Genomic DNA, 17,199 nt, shown 5'->3' on the forward strand with positions numbered 1-17,199 from the left:
ATCATAAATGACCCTCATCGATCTCGAGTAAAACAAACGTATCGTAAATCAGACCCTTGAGCTGATCAAAAAATTGGTGGGAAATCAAAATTTAAAGAGGTTATTAATGAAGATGATGAAGAAAGTGAAGAACACGAAGAAGATGAAGTCGTTGATGTTGTTTCTGGTGGTGATTCTGATAATCAACCTCTCGTCGAAGTTCAACGGCCCAAATAATGTAAGATTCTACCAATTTTTGCGTTTCAATTGCTTAAATTTGATGAATTTAATAAAAAAATATCTAGGGTTTTCGGTTAATACACATAATCGGGAGTTTAGGAATTGTTTTTAACTACCGATTATGATCGTGTTCTTCATTTCTCAAGAACATTGTCAAGAATTGGGTGTCGTATTTCATAGTTAACTCCCGGTTATAGTAGGTTGTTTCTTACTAAACCTTAAAATGGACATATTCGGCAGTTGATAGACGCATTTATTTGTCTATTTTGATCTCAATTGTATACATTGTTAGTGCTCGATTCTGTACTTATTTGGTTATTTTATGTCTTTGTTGGTGTTTTTGGAGAAATAAGCTTTTGCGGGAAAATTGGCTCGAAAAGTTGTATTTGCGCTCGTGGGAGAAAATTACTATTCGGATCCTCAGTTTGGATAAGGGGCACTTCAATTACTAAGGGGCACCTCACTGCTATATGCACCCAAGTCTGGATAGGGGGAGGTCATCTTCTCCGTTTGAAAAATTAAATTTGGCGGGAAAATGGTTACAGCTCTCTGCGTATTTGCTGGTTTGGATTTGGACGAGATTTAACAAGAGATTTTTACGGGAATGGAATTATTTTGGCCTGTTAGTGATGAACATGGATAACATAGGAGTTTTGTTCGATTAAACAGGTCTGATTATTGATTTGACGCAAAACAGGTAGTGGTAAGTCTCGGGATTTTTATGTGTCTAAATATGGGAATTACGTGCAAAAAGAAGAAGATATATTCCTCCAGGATTCGTATCTTTCGAATAAGAAAAGGTTTAGAATGGCCCAGACTCTGTTTAACGCGTGCAGAAGAGAAATAGAAGGAAATATCGTCGAGTTGGGTAAAACAGGAAGTTAGCATATTTCCGGGAATTCCTGTTCATTAAAGGGAAGGTACGTGTGAATTTAAGAGAGGATATATTCTCGAGAGATTTTACTCTCTGTTTTGAAGAGTTTTAACCAAATAAGAGAGGCGTGAAAGTAAAGAAAACAGCAGGAAGTTACGAAATTCGGGAGAGAAGAAAAAGGAAGATATTCTCGGGATTCATATGACCTGTGGTATATAAATAAAGGGGGTTCGACTCAGAGAGGGTTGTCGAGAGTTTAGGGTCGATAGAATCGGAGCAGAGAAGCGCAGGTGAAGTTGCAGGAATATTCACGTGCTGCTGGTGAAGAAGAGAAGCCGAAGAACATTTGACAGGGGAGGACAGTCGCAGAGGCAGTCTTATTCACACAACACAACAAAAGTATCGCTGTTCAACAGATCTCATATATCACAAGCTTGTCATCTTTTCTCTGTAACAGTTCAAAACCCATTGTAACAGTCTGTTTGTAACACCTTTCTAACGTTGCAAACTGTCTGCTTTATTAGTTATCTCTTGTTTTTCACACTTTTGAGCTATAAACACCTATTTTGAGAACGTGAATAATATGAGGAGCTAAACTCCAACACTGGGATGACGGAGGAAGCCATGTTTCACAATTGCTTGGTAACTATAATGATTCGTCATGACTTTTTGCATTGATTTAATTGTTTTATGATTTTTATTAATTAGTTGTGATTTTGTCTGATGACGTATGCTTAGACTTAGAGCTTTTGATGCGTCATGCTTATGATTTACAATTAATCTTTTACAAAATCTACCTTTGGAAAAGAAATAGAGTCTATAGAAGAGCTAGAATTGTTATGAATCAATATACAAACCAATTGAATGTGATTAATGGTGGAAACCCGAGTCCCAGTTCTCTCGATATTTTGTGACAAACCTTGTGTATATATTTTCTTTATTTTTATTGTTTTCTATTTTTAAATCTGAAATCAGTCTCAACAAGTCCGAGAAACGAACACTTTACTTACCACTACAAAATTACATCAACAGTTTTAATATTTTCTCCTTCCGATTATAACAAAGGATTAAACTAAATAGAAAACCCTAGATTTGATACACTCGTAAGATGTTATATATTAATACCTCCCGATTGTATTATTTTGAAAATAGAAAAATTTTGGCCGACATTTTATTTGGTAGATATGTGTGATTATCGGCTTCCGATTATATTTTCCTCAACAACTTAGAATTTAATGTACCTAAAATGCATGTCTTTAAATTGACTCCCGATTGTTCTATAATCGTGTGTTAGTTTGTTTATTTAGCTTATGATTATGGATATTTGATTGTTATGAATTTAATATTACTTCTGATTTTAAACAATCAGATTTTGTTGGTGTCTTTTCCTCCCAATTATTCAGTTAGTAAAGGTATTATTATGAACCAATTGTTCTTTATTTAGTTTTTTGATGTTTAGGGAACTGCGAGGTAAGAAAGCCCAAGATACAGTTGTTTTAGGGCCTCGTCACAAAGGGGGTAAGAAAGTAACAGCTAGTGCAGGGAGAGAAAGGAGTGATAAAGAAAATTTAAGCAAAAATGGAACTCAAGAAGAAGTAGAACCAAGTGCTCCACAAGTGAGAGTCCAAGATGAAATTAGACTAAGTGATCCAGAAGTTATAAACCAAGAAGAAGAACAACCAAGTGGTACACAAGGAGAAGGAGTCGGTACAAAGAAGTCAATCGCTAAGGAAGCATCAAACTTTGTCCCCTCTTCTTTGAAGATGAAGGATATCCAAAAAAGTGAAATCCGGGACTACCGAAAGATGAAGGAGCATTGTAATTTGGATACAGAGGCTCTTGGGCCAAATAAATTTATGAAACCAAGGTAATAATCGTATCCTTTTGATTAACATACTGTCTTTTTGTTCGTAATAAAATTAAGGACTATTATAATTATTTTGTAATGTGTCGTGTGTTTAATAGTTTCATTCTGATGCGGTTCGTCTACTCAAACCCACAACAGCACCTACAAAAATGAAGGATTGCTAATAATCTTGTTTTAAGTCTTTTTAAGGAAATAAACTCTTGTTGAGAAAGGTCTCGAAAAGTGGTTTTTGGACCTCAGAAAAGTACTAAAAGCACCCCCCAACTTTGGATAAGGGCACCCCAGAGGAGTTGATAAAGGCACCCAAGAGTTTTCACAATTTACAGCCCAAAATTACTCTTTGTACCCCACAAATTGCTATCTGCATACCAGGAATTGCTATTTATACCCCACATTGCTAAAGGGACACCGAAACTCGATAAGGGGAGGTCATCTTCAACCTTTTGAATTTATGAAATTTGGCGGGAAACTGGGTTTGCAGAAGAACAGAATTAGGGTTGAATATTTGAAGGTACTCTACTGAGATTCAATCGCTGAAATTTGTCACCGGAGAAATTAGGGTTTGATTATCAGGCGTGTTCTGAAGAGATTCGATCACTGGATTTGGCTTAGTTGGACGTAATTCAGTTAAACAGACATTCTATGGGTGTTCGTTTGGACTGAAATTGGCTAAATTAGCGATTTGGAGTAAAACAGGGAGGTGTTATCCTCGAAACTGATGGAAGTGATTTGGGGGGGGACGTGGTCGGAGTTTTTCATTGGATTGGGGGTATAATCATCCTGTTTGACTAAAACAGGGCTGGTATATGAGTTGGAATCGATAAACTTGGGATGTACTTGAAGATTGCACAAAACAGAATATAGATAAAGATTCTCGGGTTTGCACGAGTTATCTGTTGGTTATCGTGTGTGTTAAGCGTGTTCAACATCATCAAATTTGTGTACTCATTATGTTTGGAAACATTCAACAACAACAGAAGCGTGAACGGTGAAGAAAGGAAAGAAAATAATCCTGAGAATATTTTCTTTTACTGTCGAGTCTGGCGAGTTATTATCGAATATATCCGGTTCTATTATCTATATAAAGGATGCTTGGGTAGCAGAGACGAGGGACGGAGAGTTTTGGAAAGGATAGAGAGCTGCAAACGAAGAAATCAAGCTCTGCAGCAATTCTGCTGCTGCTGCCATTGAAGAAGAACACGAAGAACAAAAGCCAGCAAAGGTCAGTCGCGGAGACTGTCGTTTAATCAACGACAACAGAATAGTTTCAGTTGCGGTAGACTTATTGTAATTGATCTAGCTGAGCTGCTTTGGTCGTTGAATATCTTTAGCGACTAAAAATCGTTGTATGCTAATTTCATTATTCTTAATACAATGATTTATCCATTTTATTCCATTTTTCTTCACATGAATAGCTAATTTATGCTCTGGGGTTTTGGAGGAAGCTGTTTTTGGTATGTACTATTAATAGTTTTATTTCTTAGACAATAATTACTTTATTATTTGTGTCATTCATGACTAATAATATCTCTTCTAAAAATGCTTCATTTTAATTGTTTTGGGTAGTTTTTACCGATCTTTTATAAGCGTAGGAGGTTATATTCTTGTAACGACGAGAGTCGCATAATTAAATTTTAAATGTTTTATCTTCCAAAACCTGAGATTGGATACGATATGGTTTTGAATATTTTATGAGTAATTGTTTGAGATAATAAATTGTTAATTTTACAACTATCAGAAATAGTGGAATCCAAAGCCCTAGGTTTATCTCTCCTTGGTTAACAGAAATTAATTAGTTTTCGAGTATTTTGTCTTATAATCTTAAAACCAACCTTAGAAGATAGTCCGAGAATCGAACCTTCTACTTACCACTTGTAAAACTACATCAGGTTTTGGCGCCACCGACGGTGAACACACCAATTGCATACACCAATTGCATCTTCCACGGTGAACCCTCTGGGCGTTATCATCCGAAACACCACAAGCCCTAGCCTCGTACCGTTGACCAGTCTTTGACTGTAGGTATATAATTGCTAAAGGTAACCCAAGCTTACCTAAATTAGTGAACCCTGCATTTGCATGTGCACAGAAAATGTCGAGTTGGTATTATAAAGACCAATATAATGATTATCATACTGAGTACTGAAACGAACATTATTCGTGCTTTGACCATTGTGTGGATAGTACTTGGGGCCATTACCGACCTTCTGAAGGTTATGGAGCATACCATGGTGATCCCAATTATTATCTCCACGTCCACCGGTCATATGAATGGGTAAACGAGCAATATTATAATGAAAAAATGAAAGTTCTCCATCTTTAGAGGATTTAATGAAACAGTTGCAACAAAATAATTCTTATGATCCTAGTCTTTCTTTCGAAAATTCACTCAAGTTGTTAACTGAATATTCAAATAGGAGAGCCATAATAATGGAAATATTTTATGAAGAGTCACTCAAACGTGACTTAGATACGAAGGATAGAATTGCATCTTTAAGTATTGCTCTCAATGAACTTAATTGCCAATTTGATAGGGTTCAAGCATTTTCATGTTATGATGATGATGAGGATAGTGTTAATGAGGAATTTGAAATATGTAATCATAATGATGATGAAATTTTTACACCAACTGAGCCTTATACTGATAATGACGTTTTTAGTTCAAATCTTAATAATATTAATGATTATTCACTTATTCAAAAGGATGAGGATTTGACTAGGGATACCATTGTTTTAGACGGTGTAGTATATAATTGTGATTATGAAGCTGATGATGGTTTAGAGGAAAGAGTTTATCATGAGACTAGTGTTTTAGAGCCTAGAAATTCGCAAACAATAGTCTTTTCTGAGGATTATAGAATTTTAGAACCACATGATTACAACTTAGAAAAATATAAGACCATTTTCCTAAATATGATAATTTAGAAAATAAGGAAATTGTGACTAGTTTATCCGAGGATATTGACAACTCTAAGTTTGGGGGTGAATATCATTCTCCCCGTGGTTTACCTTTGACTCTTACAAAGGTCCCTAATTTGGGACTTGACGTATGTGCCTTTACCATCTTAAGAGACTATCTCATACACGTTTTCCTGAGCCTAGTTATGTCCATAAAGAAACTCAATTGATAATAACCCATCCTATGACTGATGTGGTTAACCCAGGCTATGATACCAAGATTGACTTTGTTTTCCCACCAACAAGTTTTCTTCCAAATGTGGGAACTTATAAATTTCAAATGTGTCACATATTAAGTTTTGAGACTAAACCTAGTTATTTTAGTGTAGTGATCTACACTACAAATTAGTACAAAAACAAATCAGAATCTCTAAGAATATAGATTGGATTGGGGAGAACCGAAATTTGAGGGACAAAATATAATTTTACTGATTAATTTCCATGTCTTTTTATTTTTATTAATTTTTTATTAATTTTTTTTAAATATTATTTATATGTTTTCAAAGTAAACTTTATTATACAGAGCTTTTGGTTGGCAACCTAGCGACAAGCTGGCCCCCAACTCCTCTTTGAATTGCAACGCCTAAACGATAAAAAATGAAACTACATAAGCCACTACTAGCGTCATTGCTAACCAAACAGTTCCTTAGACGCTTGAAAAAAATCAGAGTGTCCTCACCGAGCTCCCCTAGGGTAGAGAAGGCTAGAACACCCAAACCATAGCCATGCGCAGCACACTTGTCCAAGTATTTGGTACGTTTACGTGAAACCGCACCAGAAATAGCCTTACTAGGAGCGAAAGAGCGGACACCATCACCATTGAATGGAGAGACACCTGTAACATCCATACAGACATCTTGCCCATTTTCCCAGTTAAGGACAAGGATATCAACAGGTTTTAGATCTTTTCCATCATCCGAATGAAGACCAAGAGAAACCTCCTTGCGCGCAGGAACATTAGCCTTGTAACAAGTGTCTACGACAGTATCACGAACAACATCATGGCGAAATTTATATCCAATATCTTTAGCACAATGAAGCACGTGATCTCCAAAAATATCTATATACTTGTTGCAACTTGGGCACAAACTATTCTCAACAAACAAAGGAATACCCAGACGATAACAAAGCACAGCTCTAAATTGTCTAGGCTCAAGGCATTGATTAAGACCACTAATGGGAACCGCCAAAAGATAGTCTTGAGCATGCTTGACACGGTTACATTTCCATAGGATGGAATCTCTTGCAGACGTATAAAATTGGTCTGGGATTCGCTTCTTAACTGCGTCAAAATAAACTACTTCCAGGGAATGCATGGAAGGGGGGCAGTATCATTGACACTATAAGTATACGGGAATCCACATACCTGGGTGAAGGTCTTAAGAGCCAACTGATAAGCTGAACCTTTGTCCGTTGAGAATACAGACAAGCTACTAATAACTAAAAATAGCTTAACAGAGAGATAAATGGACAATTAAGTACGGCTAGCTAACATGCATCCATAAGAACCAGTTACCCCTTAATAACTCCGGAACTGTGAGAACAAGTTCATGACAAATACTACTCCTTCAAATCATCCTTGTCCTCAAGGATATGAAATGATCTTGACCAACAAGGAGCACAACTGTTGCATACCTGTAGTTCCATCTCGAATATAGTAAGAAATATGAACTTTGGAAACTTTAACACCCAGGTACCAGAAAAGCTGAAGCCATTCATCTGAAAAACACGCATCGAGCTTAGTTGTAGTTCCCTCTCCGAATTAGTTGATGCTTTACCTTCAAAAATGACCAATGCACTTAAGTATTCTGAGCTTACTTCTGTAAAGAGAATAAACATGGTATCTTAAGAACCAACTCTTTGGTAATTACTAGTAAAGACATCACTCATAGCCATAAGTAACAACCCCAAAATAGCTTTACAATTGACTGTATGAGTACCACCGTGAATCATAGACCTCACTTCACTTCCAGTTGAACCATCAACATAAATCTTCAAGTTGTCTTCTATCACAGAAAACTCCTCGTTCCCAACCCTTACTGAGAATATGCCTTTTTTACTGATGTGAATTAGCTCAAGCTTCTTATCTTTCTCAACTGATAAAGTATTCAGCTCAAGTTTGTGCATAATGAATCTGTTGATGTAACCTTCAACTGAATCACGAACTGAAATAACACTACGTGTTGAGGATTCCTGAAATGTATTTGCTGGCAGCATAGAGTCAACCGTCATTTCTTTCTCTCTTGTTGATATGCCATTAGACCTAGAGAGTTTAAGTTGCTTCAAATTTTGTTGGTGATTCACGATATGATACTCAACTTCCAGCGCGATGTACTTGACTAGATTCTTTCTTCTGACAGTTAATAACTTATGCAAGTACCATCGACTAAGAATGGTGTTACTATTAGTAGATAAGTTATATAGTTCAATGTCTAGAATTAATTTTACCTCCTCAGGTTCGAGCATAATGACCCTGGTGATGTGGTATTTAACTGAATTATGAGTTGTAGCTGCAACATGAGTTGAGAATTTCTGAAATTGATTTGGTAGCATGGAGTTAACAGTCTCTTCTTTCTCATGTAGTGTTGTGACATTATATGTGGAGAGATCCAGTACCTGGTAGTGTTGTTTGTGAGCTACAGGGTCTTGTGAATGTGGTAATAGCTTGTTGATTATCCAAATACCCACTTTCACATTCTCGTCAATATTACCTCGCACACACCCAAATAATTTTCGAATGTCAACAACAAAAGTCTTCTCAAACTTAGGTTTATAATAAGACACACTAATCAATATGTTGTTGTGTAACGACGGAAGGGAATAACCTGTTATTAAACAAGAAACAAAAATTGACCTTTTCACGCCTTCAGCACCAACAATACAAGGACCTGAAATGAACATGATTAACTCCAACCTGAAGTTTTTCTGACTGACCCAAAAACCACTTTTTGTTTCCCAACAACACATAATACTCGAAAATAAGAAGATTGATCATGTCCATCCCATAGCCGAGAAAACACTAGCAATAATGTGTACCAACTCAGTTATATCATCCTCTGTACCCTGTTTGTACCAAGTATATCACTACAATAAACTCCATTTTCTTCTATGAGACTGTATATTTGATTTACTATGATTGTTAACTTTAAAACTACAACTCCTAGCTGAGTAAAAGAACAATCAACTTTCCTAAACATTTCTTCCAACCATTCATGTCCATTGATTTCACCAGTACTGGACTTAGTGGTTATTCCCTTGATTTCCATTCTTCTTTCCCAGCACTCCACTCATCTATAATCCCTCTTGAGCTTCAAGAGTTCCCAATGTCTCTGCACAACTAAGGATACCAACACAAGAGAATAAACATGGAACCAAGGAACACCATCTTTTATTTTATGCACTGTAATCACTTGCGAAGCCCATTCAACTGTTGGATAATAAACTTTCCTACGAAATTGATTTAACCAACCTTCACGAGTGGCAGTAAACTCAAAAATGCAATGGAAGAAAGGTGACAGTTCTTCTCGAATCCGTAGTTGAAGAAGCACAAAACCACTATTGCCATTAAGATTTCATCTATGAAGAGTAGGCATGTAGTCGACTAGCTTTTGTGTATTGCTAGATTCGTTTTTCCTTGCGACATGAAGTCTCAATCTAGTACAAAGAATATTGACTTGCTGCAAAATTTCATGAAACAACTCGCAAGCATCCTGACTGTCACCGTTTTCAACAAACAAGGACACATTTGACTTTGTAAATAACAATTATAAACCATAACCCCGTTCTATAATCAGATTATGAACAACATTGGCATAATAATTTTGCATTGAAACGGCCACATGAAGAACAATAAAATCAGAAGTAAGTATAACGGGACTGAATTCAGAACCTCTTCTAAAATAATACGGATACCCATGAAATTTTTTCCTCGATCAATTACCTTTTGAGCAACATCCAGGCTACAATATGAATATTATCCACTACTTGCATATCTAAGAAACAACTCCCAAGTACTGCTTCCCATGTAGTTTGGTAAATCTTGAGATAATTTGAACTTGCTTTAATTAAAACCTCTTAATAAGAATTCAACAAACTGGTCTCATGTATTCTATCTCGAGCAATCAACAGAAGAGCACAAGCATAACTGGTAATACAATCTTCTGACATTTTCGCAAACAGATTCCTACCATAACAATTGTCACCACCTTTAACGAATACAAACACAACTAAATTTATAAATCTGGATTCCAATTGGTACCCATGTTGACGTATAAGATCATAGAAAGATTTTGCAACATATTTCTCTAGTGGGATAACCAAATAAGAAGCAAGATAAAAATTTAAAATTTTCTCTAACACAATAAGAACACATCTCACTGACTAAAAATTCTTTTCTACGATCAAAAAGCATACGACCATAATCAGGAATAAGTAAAACAACACACGAATAAGTAATTCGAGATATATGTAAGCTTGAAAATTCCTTGAATGACTTAAATAGGTAAGAATCAATTTGATTGAGGTTGTCAACAGTGAAAAACTTCCAATCATCATTAGAGTTCAGATTTAACACACTAAAATCATTTAGCTCGGGAGTTGCAGCTCTTTTACTTTGAAAATCCACCACAAAATTAGTACCAGGAATGAAAGTTTTACCTTCTTGGTAGTCCAAAAACGTTGAAATCCCATTGCGTTCCTGAACTTCAACTTCAAAATTAGCTTCATCCCAGTTCGAGAATTGTGTTTTGGTAGGTCTATAATTTCCTTCACCTGCTAGATTTGAATCTGTAGAAATTGAAGAATGGAAGGTGAAATCACTCACTGATTTGAAATCCGTGTCGACCTTGCCTGTAGATTCATATGAGGGTTTGGGTACGTCTTCATCCACCTTCACTTTGCTCAAACGATCCTCTACGACCTTCGATTCAGCAGATAAACTCTTAAATCTGGCGATAAGCTGTGGTGAAGGATTGATGAAAGTATCCTTCAATTCTCTAAGTAAATCTTCCTGAATTCTCATCAGAGAATCAATTTTCTTAGCTAGCTCATCAAATTATTTTTGGTTCTCCATTGTAACCAGGTCACTCAGAATCGAGTGCTCTGATACCATTTGTAGTGATCTACACTACAAATTAGTACAGAAACAACTTAGTATCTCTAAGGATGGAGATTGGATTGGGGAGAACAAAAATTTGAGGGAGAAAAGATAATTTTACTGATTAATTTTCATGATATCTGAATACAGACTCGGCTGGAATATAAGTACCAGACTAGACTTACTTTCACTACGTGTGAGTCACACAAGCTACTAATAACTAAAAATAGATTAACAGAGAGATAAACGGACAGTTAAGTACGGCTAGCTAACAGGCATCCATAAGAGACGGTTACCCCTTAATAACTCCGGAACTGTGAGAACAGGTTCATGACATTTAGGAGATTAGAGTCGTCGACACATTTTCTGAAGACTGACCACCATTATGGTCAACTGTGTAACTCAAATCTGATTGACTTTGGGGATCCACAATTATTTCAGGTAATTATTATGTGCTTCTAAGTTCTTATTTGAGTTTTTTAGACTCTGCAACTCGATCCTCCGGATCTTGTCTATGAGGAAATCCTTCCCATGAAAATATTTTATCTAGACCATTTCATAGAACCTGAACCCGAACCACAACTAGACATAGTTGTCTTAAATAGAAAACTTGATAAGGGTGTATTTGGTTGCTTCATTTTCTTGGTCTGCTGCAGTTTTATTCTATTTGTGTTTACATTATTTGATGCAGATGACCCATAATAGTTTTGACTATTACTATATGATTTTATATGATGATTAATTTTACCGAAGCTTGGCTGAAGACAATAAAGTTAGCGCTCTATAGGTGGAAACCCATACATGGTGATACTAAGGTCCCTCTAGAGGACCCTCCTCTTATTGAACATTAGTGGAATTTTGTTTTTTATTTTGTTTCTTGTTCCCCATGGAAGGATTGCTACGCTTCACCGGGTATTATCTTTCCAACCACTTTACTGATTCCTCATGTTATTTTACTTTTGGTATTGTGCTTTCACTAGAAACATTGAGGAAAATGTTAGATTTAAGTGTGGGGGAGTGGTTAACTTTTAGGTGTTTACTTGCATAATATGACCAACTGTTGAGCGGGTCTATTGCATTTTACGACCAGCTGTTGAGCGGGTCTATTATATGGCATTATCTTGCATAGTACACATCCTCAAAAGAAAAAGAAAAAAAAAAAGAACGACATGACCAGTTGTTGAGCGGGTCTTTCTGATTATCTGTCTAGTTGTTTAGCAGACATTTCGATATCACTGTTTAGTGGATTCGTCTAGCTGTTTAGCAGACTATGCTCAACCATTGTTTAGTTGTTCGTCTAGCTGTTTAGCAGACATTTATCTATACCACTGTTTGGTGGATTCGTCTCGTTATTTAGCAGACATCTCTATATCCAGCTGCGTAGCGGATAATTTTTCGTTCTGGTTTTGCTCGGGACTAGCAAAATGTAAGTGTTGGGGAATTTGATAAGCACGTAAGTGCGACGCATTTTCACCCGTAATTACATTAGCCAGGACTCATTTTATTGCTAATAATCTTGTTTTAAATCTTTTTAAGGAAATAAACTCTTGTGGAAAAAGTGCTCGAAAAGTGGTTTTTAGTCCCCAGAAAAGTACTAAAGGCACCCCAACTTTGGATAAGGGCACCCCCAGAAATGTGTTAAAGGAACTCAGAGGATTGATAAAGGCACCCATGAGTTTTCACTATTTACAGCCCAAAATTATTCTTTGTACCCCGCAAATTGATATTCACACCCCTGAAGTTACTATTTATAACCCAAATTGCCAAAGGGACACCAGAACTCGATAAGGGGAGGTCATCTTCAACCTTTTGAATTTATGAAATTTGACGGGAAACTGGTTTTGCTGAAGAACAAAACTAGGGTTGAAGATTTGAAGGTACTCTTTGAGATTTAATCGCTGAAATTTGTCACCTGCGAAATTAGGGTTTGATTATCAGGCGTGTTCTGAAGAGATTTGGTCACTAGATTTGGCTTAGTTGGACGTAATTCAGTTAAAAATACATTTTATGGGTGTTTATTTGGACTGAAATTGGCTAGATTAGTGATTTGGAGTAAAACAGGGAGGTGTTATTCTCGGAACTGATGGAAGTGATTTGGGGGGGACGTGGTCAGAGTTTTTCATTGGATTGGGGGTGTAATCATCCTGTTTGACTAAAGCAGGGCTGGTATATGAGTTGGAATCGATAAACTTGGGATGTACTTGAAGATTGCACAAAAAAGAATATAAATGAAGATTCTCGGGTTTGCACGAGTTATCTGTTGGTTGTCGTGTGTGTTAAGCGTGTTCAACATCATCTAATTCGTGTACTCATTATGTTTGGAAACATTCAGCAACAACAGAAGCGTGAACGGTGAAGAAAGGAAAGAAAATAATCCCAAGAATATTTTCTTTTAATGTCGAGTCTGGGGAGTTATTATCGAATATATCCGGTTCTGTTAGCTATATAAAGGATGCTTGGGTAGCAGAGACGAGGGACGGAGAGTTTTGGAAAGGATAGAGAGCTGCAAACGAAGAAATCAAGCTCTGCAGCGATTCTGCTGCTGCTGCCATTGAAGAAAAACACGAAGAACAAAAGCCAGCAAAGGTCAGTCGAGGAGACTGTCGTTTAATCAACAACAAAAGAACTGTTTCAGTTGCGGTAGACTTATTGTAATTGATCTAGCTGAGCTGCTTTGGTCGCTGAATATCTTTAGCGACTAAAAATAGTTATAATCCAATTTAATTATTCTTAATACAATGATTTATCTAATTTCTTCCATTTTTCTTCGCATGAGTAGCTAATTTATTCTCTAGGGTTTTGGAGGAAACTGTTTTTGGTATGTACTATTAATAGTTTTATTTCTTAGACAATAATTACTCTATTATTTGTGATATTCATGACTAATAAATTTCTCTTCTACAAATGCTTCATTTTAATTGTTTTGGGTAGTTTCTACCGATCTTTTATAAGCGAAGGAGGTTATATTTTTGTAACGACGAGAGTCGCATAATTAATTTTAAATGTTTTATCTTCCAAAACCTGAGATTGGGTTCAATATGGTTTTGAGTATTTTATGAGTAATTGTTTGAGATAATAAATTGTTAATTTTACAACTATCAGAAATAGTGGAATCGAAATCCCTAGGTTTATCTCTCCTTGGTTAACAGAAATTAATTAGTTTTCGAGTATTTTGGCTTATAATCTTAAAACCAACCTTAGAAGATAGTCCGAGTCTCGAACCTTCTACTTACCACTTGTAAAACTATATCAATTTTTTGCGCCGCCGACGCGGACTTCCCTTTAAGTTAGGTTTTAGATTTTATTTTGTAAATATTTTGCTTGTATATTTATTTATTTATTTTATTTTTTTCTATTTTACGTCTTGGGGTATTTTTCTTGTATTTTTGGTGTGCATATTTTTATTGAAATAAAAAGTAGAAAGTGGAACACACAACAAAAAAGGTAAGTATAAAAACCTAAGATTTTATTTTTCTTTTTAGTGTATATAGTAGATTTTATTTATTTGTTTCTTTTTGTAAATATCTAAATTAGGAATTTTCTTCATTTGTTCATAACTAGACTAGGTTTCTTTTTCTTTTATTTGTAAATATTTTTTTAAAAAAAATACACATACACACACCAATTGCATCTTCCGGCACTGATTTTTGGAAAACTCGTGGTTTAGTACGGTGAATCCTCTGGGCGTTATGATCCGAAACACCACAAGTCCTAGCCTCGTCCCGTTGACCAGTCTTTGAATGTAGGTATGTAATTGCTAAAGGTAACCAAAGCTTGCCTAAATTAGTGAACCCTGCATTTGCGTGTGCACAGAAAATGTCGAGTTGGTATTGTAAAGACCAATATAATGATTATCGTACTGAGTATCGAAACGGACAATATTCGTGCTTTGACCATTTTGTGAATAGTACTTGGGACCATTACCGACCTTCTGAAGGTTATGGCTCATACCACGGTGATCCCAATTACTATTTGCACGTCCACCAGTCATACGAACGGGTAAACGAGCAATATTATAATGAAAAAAATGAAAGTTCTCTATCTTTAGAGGATTAAATGAAACAGTTGCAACAAAGTAATTCTTATGACCATAGTCTTTCTTTATAAAATTCACTCAAGTTGTTAAATTAATATTCAAATAGGAGAGACATAATAATGGAAGAATTTTATGAAGAATCACTCAAACGTGACTTAGATACAAAGGAAAGAATTGCATCTTTAGGTATTGCTCTCAATGAACTTAATTGCCAGTTTGATAGGGTTCAAGCATCTTCATGTTATGATGATGATGAGGATAGCGTTAATGAGGAATTTGAAATATGTAATCATAATGATGATGTTTTTAGACCAACTGAGCCTCTTATACTGATAATGACGTTTTTAGTTCAAATCCAAATAATAATAATGATTATTCACCTATTCAAAAGGATGTGTATTTGACTAGGGATACCATTGTTTTAGACGGTGTAGTATATCATTATGATTATGAAGCTGATGATGATGGTTTAGAGGAAAGAGTTTATCATGAGACTAGTGTTTTAGAGTCTAGAAATTCGCTTAATAATAGTCTCTGCGGAGGATTATAGAATTGTAGAACCACATGATTACAACTTGGAAGAAATAAAAGACCATTTTCCTAAATCTGATAATTTAGAAAATAAGAAAATTGTGACTAATTTTTCCGAGGATATTGAAAACTCTAAGTTTGTGGGTGAATATCATTCTCCCCGTGGTTTACCTTTGACTCTTACAAAGGTCCCTAATTTGAGACTTGACGTATGTGCCTTTACCATCTTAAGAGACTTTCTTCATACACGTTTTCCTAAGCCTAGTTCTGTCCATAAAGAAACTCAGTTGATAATAACCCATCCTATGACTGGTGTGGTTAAGCCAGGCTATGATACCAAGATTGACTTTGTTTTCCCACCAAAAAGATTTCTTCCAAATGTGGGAACTTATAAATTTCAAATGTGTCACATATTAAGTTTTGAGACTAAACCTAGTTATTTTAGGAGATTAGAGTCGTCGACAAATTTTCTGAAGAATGACCCCCATTATGGTCAAGTGTGTAAGTCAAATCTGATTGAGTTTGAGGATCCACAATTATTCAGATTATTATTGTGTGCTTCTAAGTTCTTATTTGAGTTTTTCAGACTGCGCAACCTGATCCTCCGGATCCTGTCTATGAGGAAATCCTTCCCATGAAAATAATTTATCTAGACCCTTTCATAGAACCTGAACCCGAACCACAACTAGACATGGTTGTCTTAAATAGAAAACTTGATAAGGGTGTATTTGGTTGGTTCATTTTCTTGGTCTGCTGCGGTTTTCTTCTATTTGTGTTAGCATTAATTGATGCAGATGACATACAGTTGTTTCTACTATTACTATATGATTTTATGTGGTGACAAATTCTACCGAAGTCTGGCTGAAGACAATAAAGGTAGTGCTTTATGAGAGAAAACCCATACAAGGTGATATTAAGGTCCCTCTGGAGGACCCTCCTCTTATTGAACATTAGTGGAATTTTATTTTTTATTTTTTTTCTTGTTCCATATGGAAGGATTGCTACGCTTCACGTAGGTATTATCTTTCCGACCACTTTACTGATTCCTCATGTTACTTTACTTTTGGTACTGTTCTTTCAATAGAAATATTGAGGATAATGTTAGATGTAAGTATGGGGGAGTGGTTAACTATTAGGTGTTTACTTGCATAATATGACCAGCTGTTGAGCGGGTCTATTGCAGGGCATTGTCTTGCATAGTACACATTCTCAAGAGAAAAAAAAAAGAACGACATGACCAGCTGTTGAGCGGGTATTTCTGATTATCTGTTTAGCAGACATTTCGATACCAGTGTTTAGTGGATTCGTCTAGCTGTTTAGCAGACATTTCTCAACCAGTCTTTAGTGGTTCGTCTAGCTGTTTAGCAGACATTTCTCTATACCACTGTTTAGTGCATTCGTCTCGTTGTTGGCAGACATCTCTATATCAGCTGTGTAGCGGATAAATTTTCGTTCTGCTTTTGCTCGGGACTAGCAAAATGTAAGTGTGGGGGAATTCGATAAGCACGTAAGTACGACACATTTTCACCCATAATTACATTAGGTAGGACTCATTTTATTGCTAATAATCTTGTTTTAAATCTTTTTAAGCAAATAAACTCTTGTGAAAAAAGTGCTCG

General features: G+C 35.9%; 1 protein-coding gene across 1 annotated transcript; it reads right to left on the reverse strand.

The window, feature by feature from the left end:
• Positions 1 to 7,705: 7,705 nt before the first annotated feature.
• On the reverse strand, positions 7,706 to 8,987 carry LOC113342991. Its single transcript, XM_026587338.1, has 2 exons — positions 8,535 to 8,987; positions 7,706 to 8,450 (listed from the first exon to the last, which is right to left on the reverse strand). Exons 1-2 carry the CDS (start codon positions 8,883 to 8,885, stop codon positions 7,764 to 7,766), a joined length of 1,038 nt encoding a protein of 345 aa, XP_026443123.1. The 5' UTR covers positions 8,886 to 8,987; the 3' UTR covers positions 7,706 to 7,763.
• Positions 8,988 to 17,199: the final 8,212 nt, after the last annotated feature.

The sequence above is a fragment of the Papaver somniferum genome, unplaced genomic scaffold (genome assembly GCF_003573695.1).
Source record: "Papaver somniferum cultivar HN1 unplaced genomic scaffold, ASM357369v1 unplaced-scaffold_52, whole genome shotgun sequence".
In the NCBI taxonomy this organism is placed as follows: Eukaryota; Viridiplantae; Streptophyta; class Magnoliopsida; order Ranunculales; family Papaveraceae; genus Papaver; species Papaver somniferum.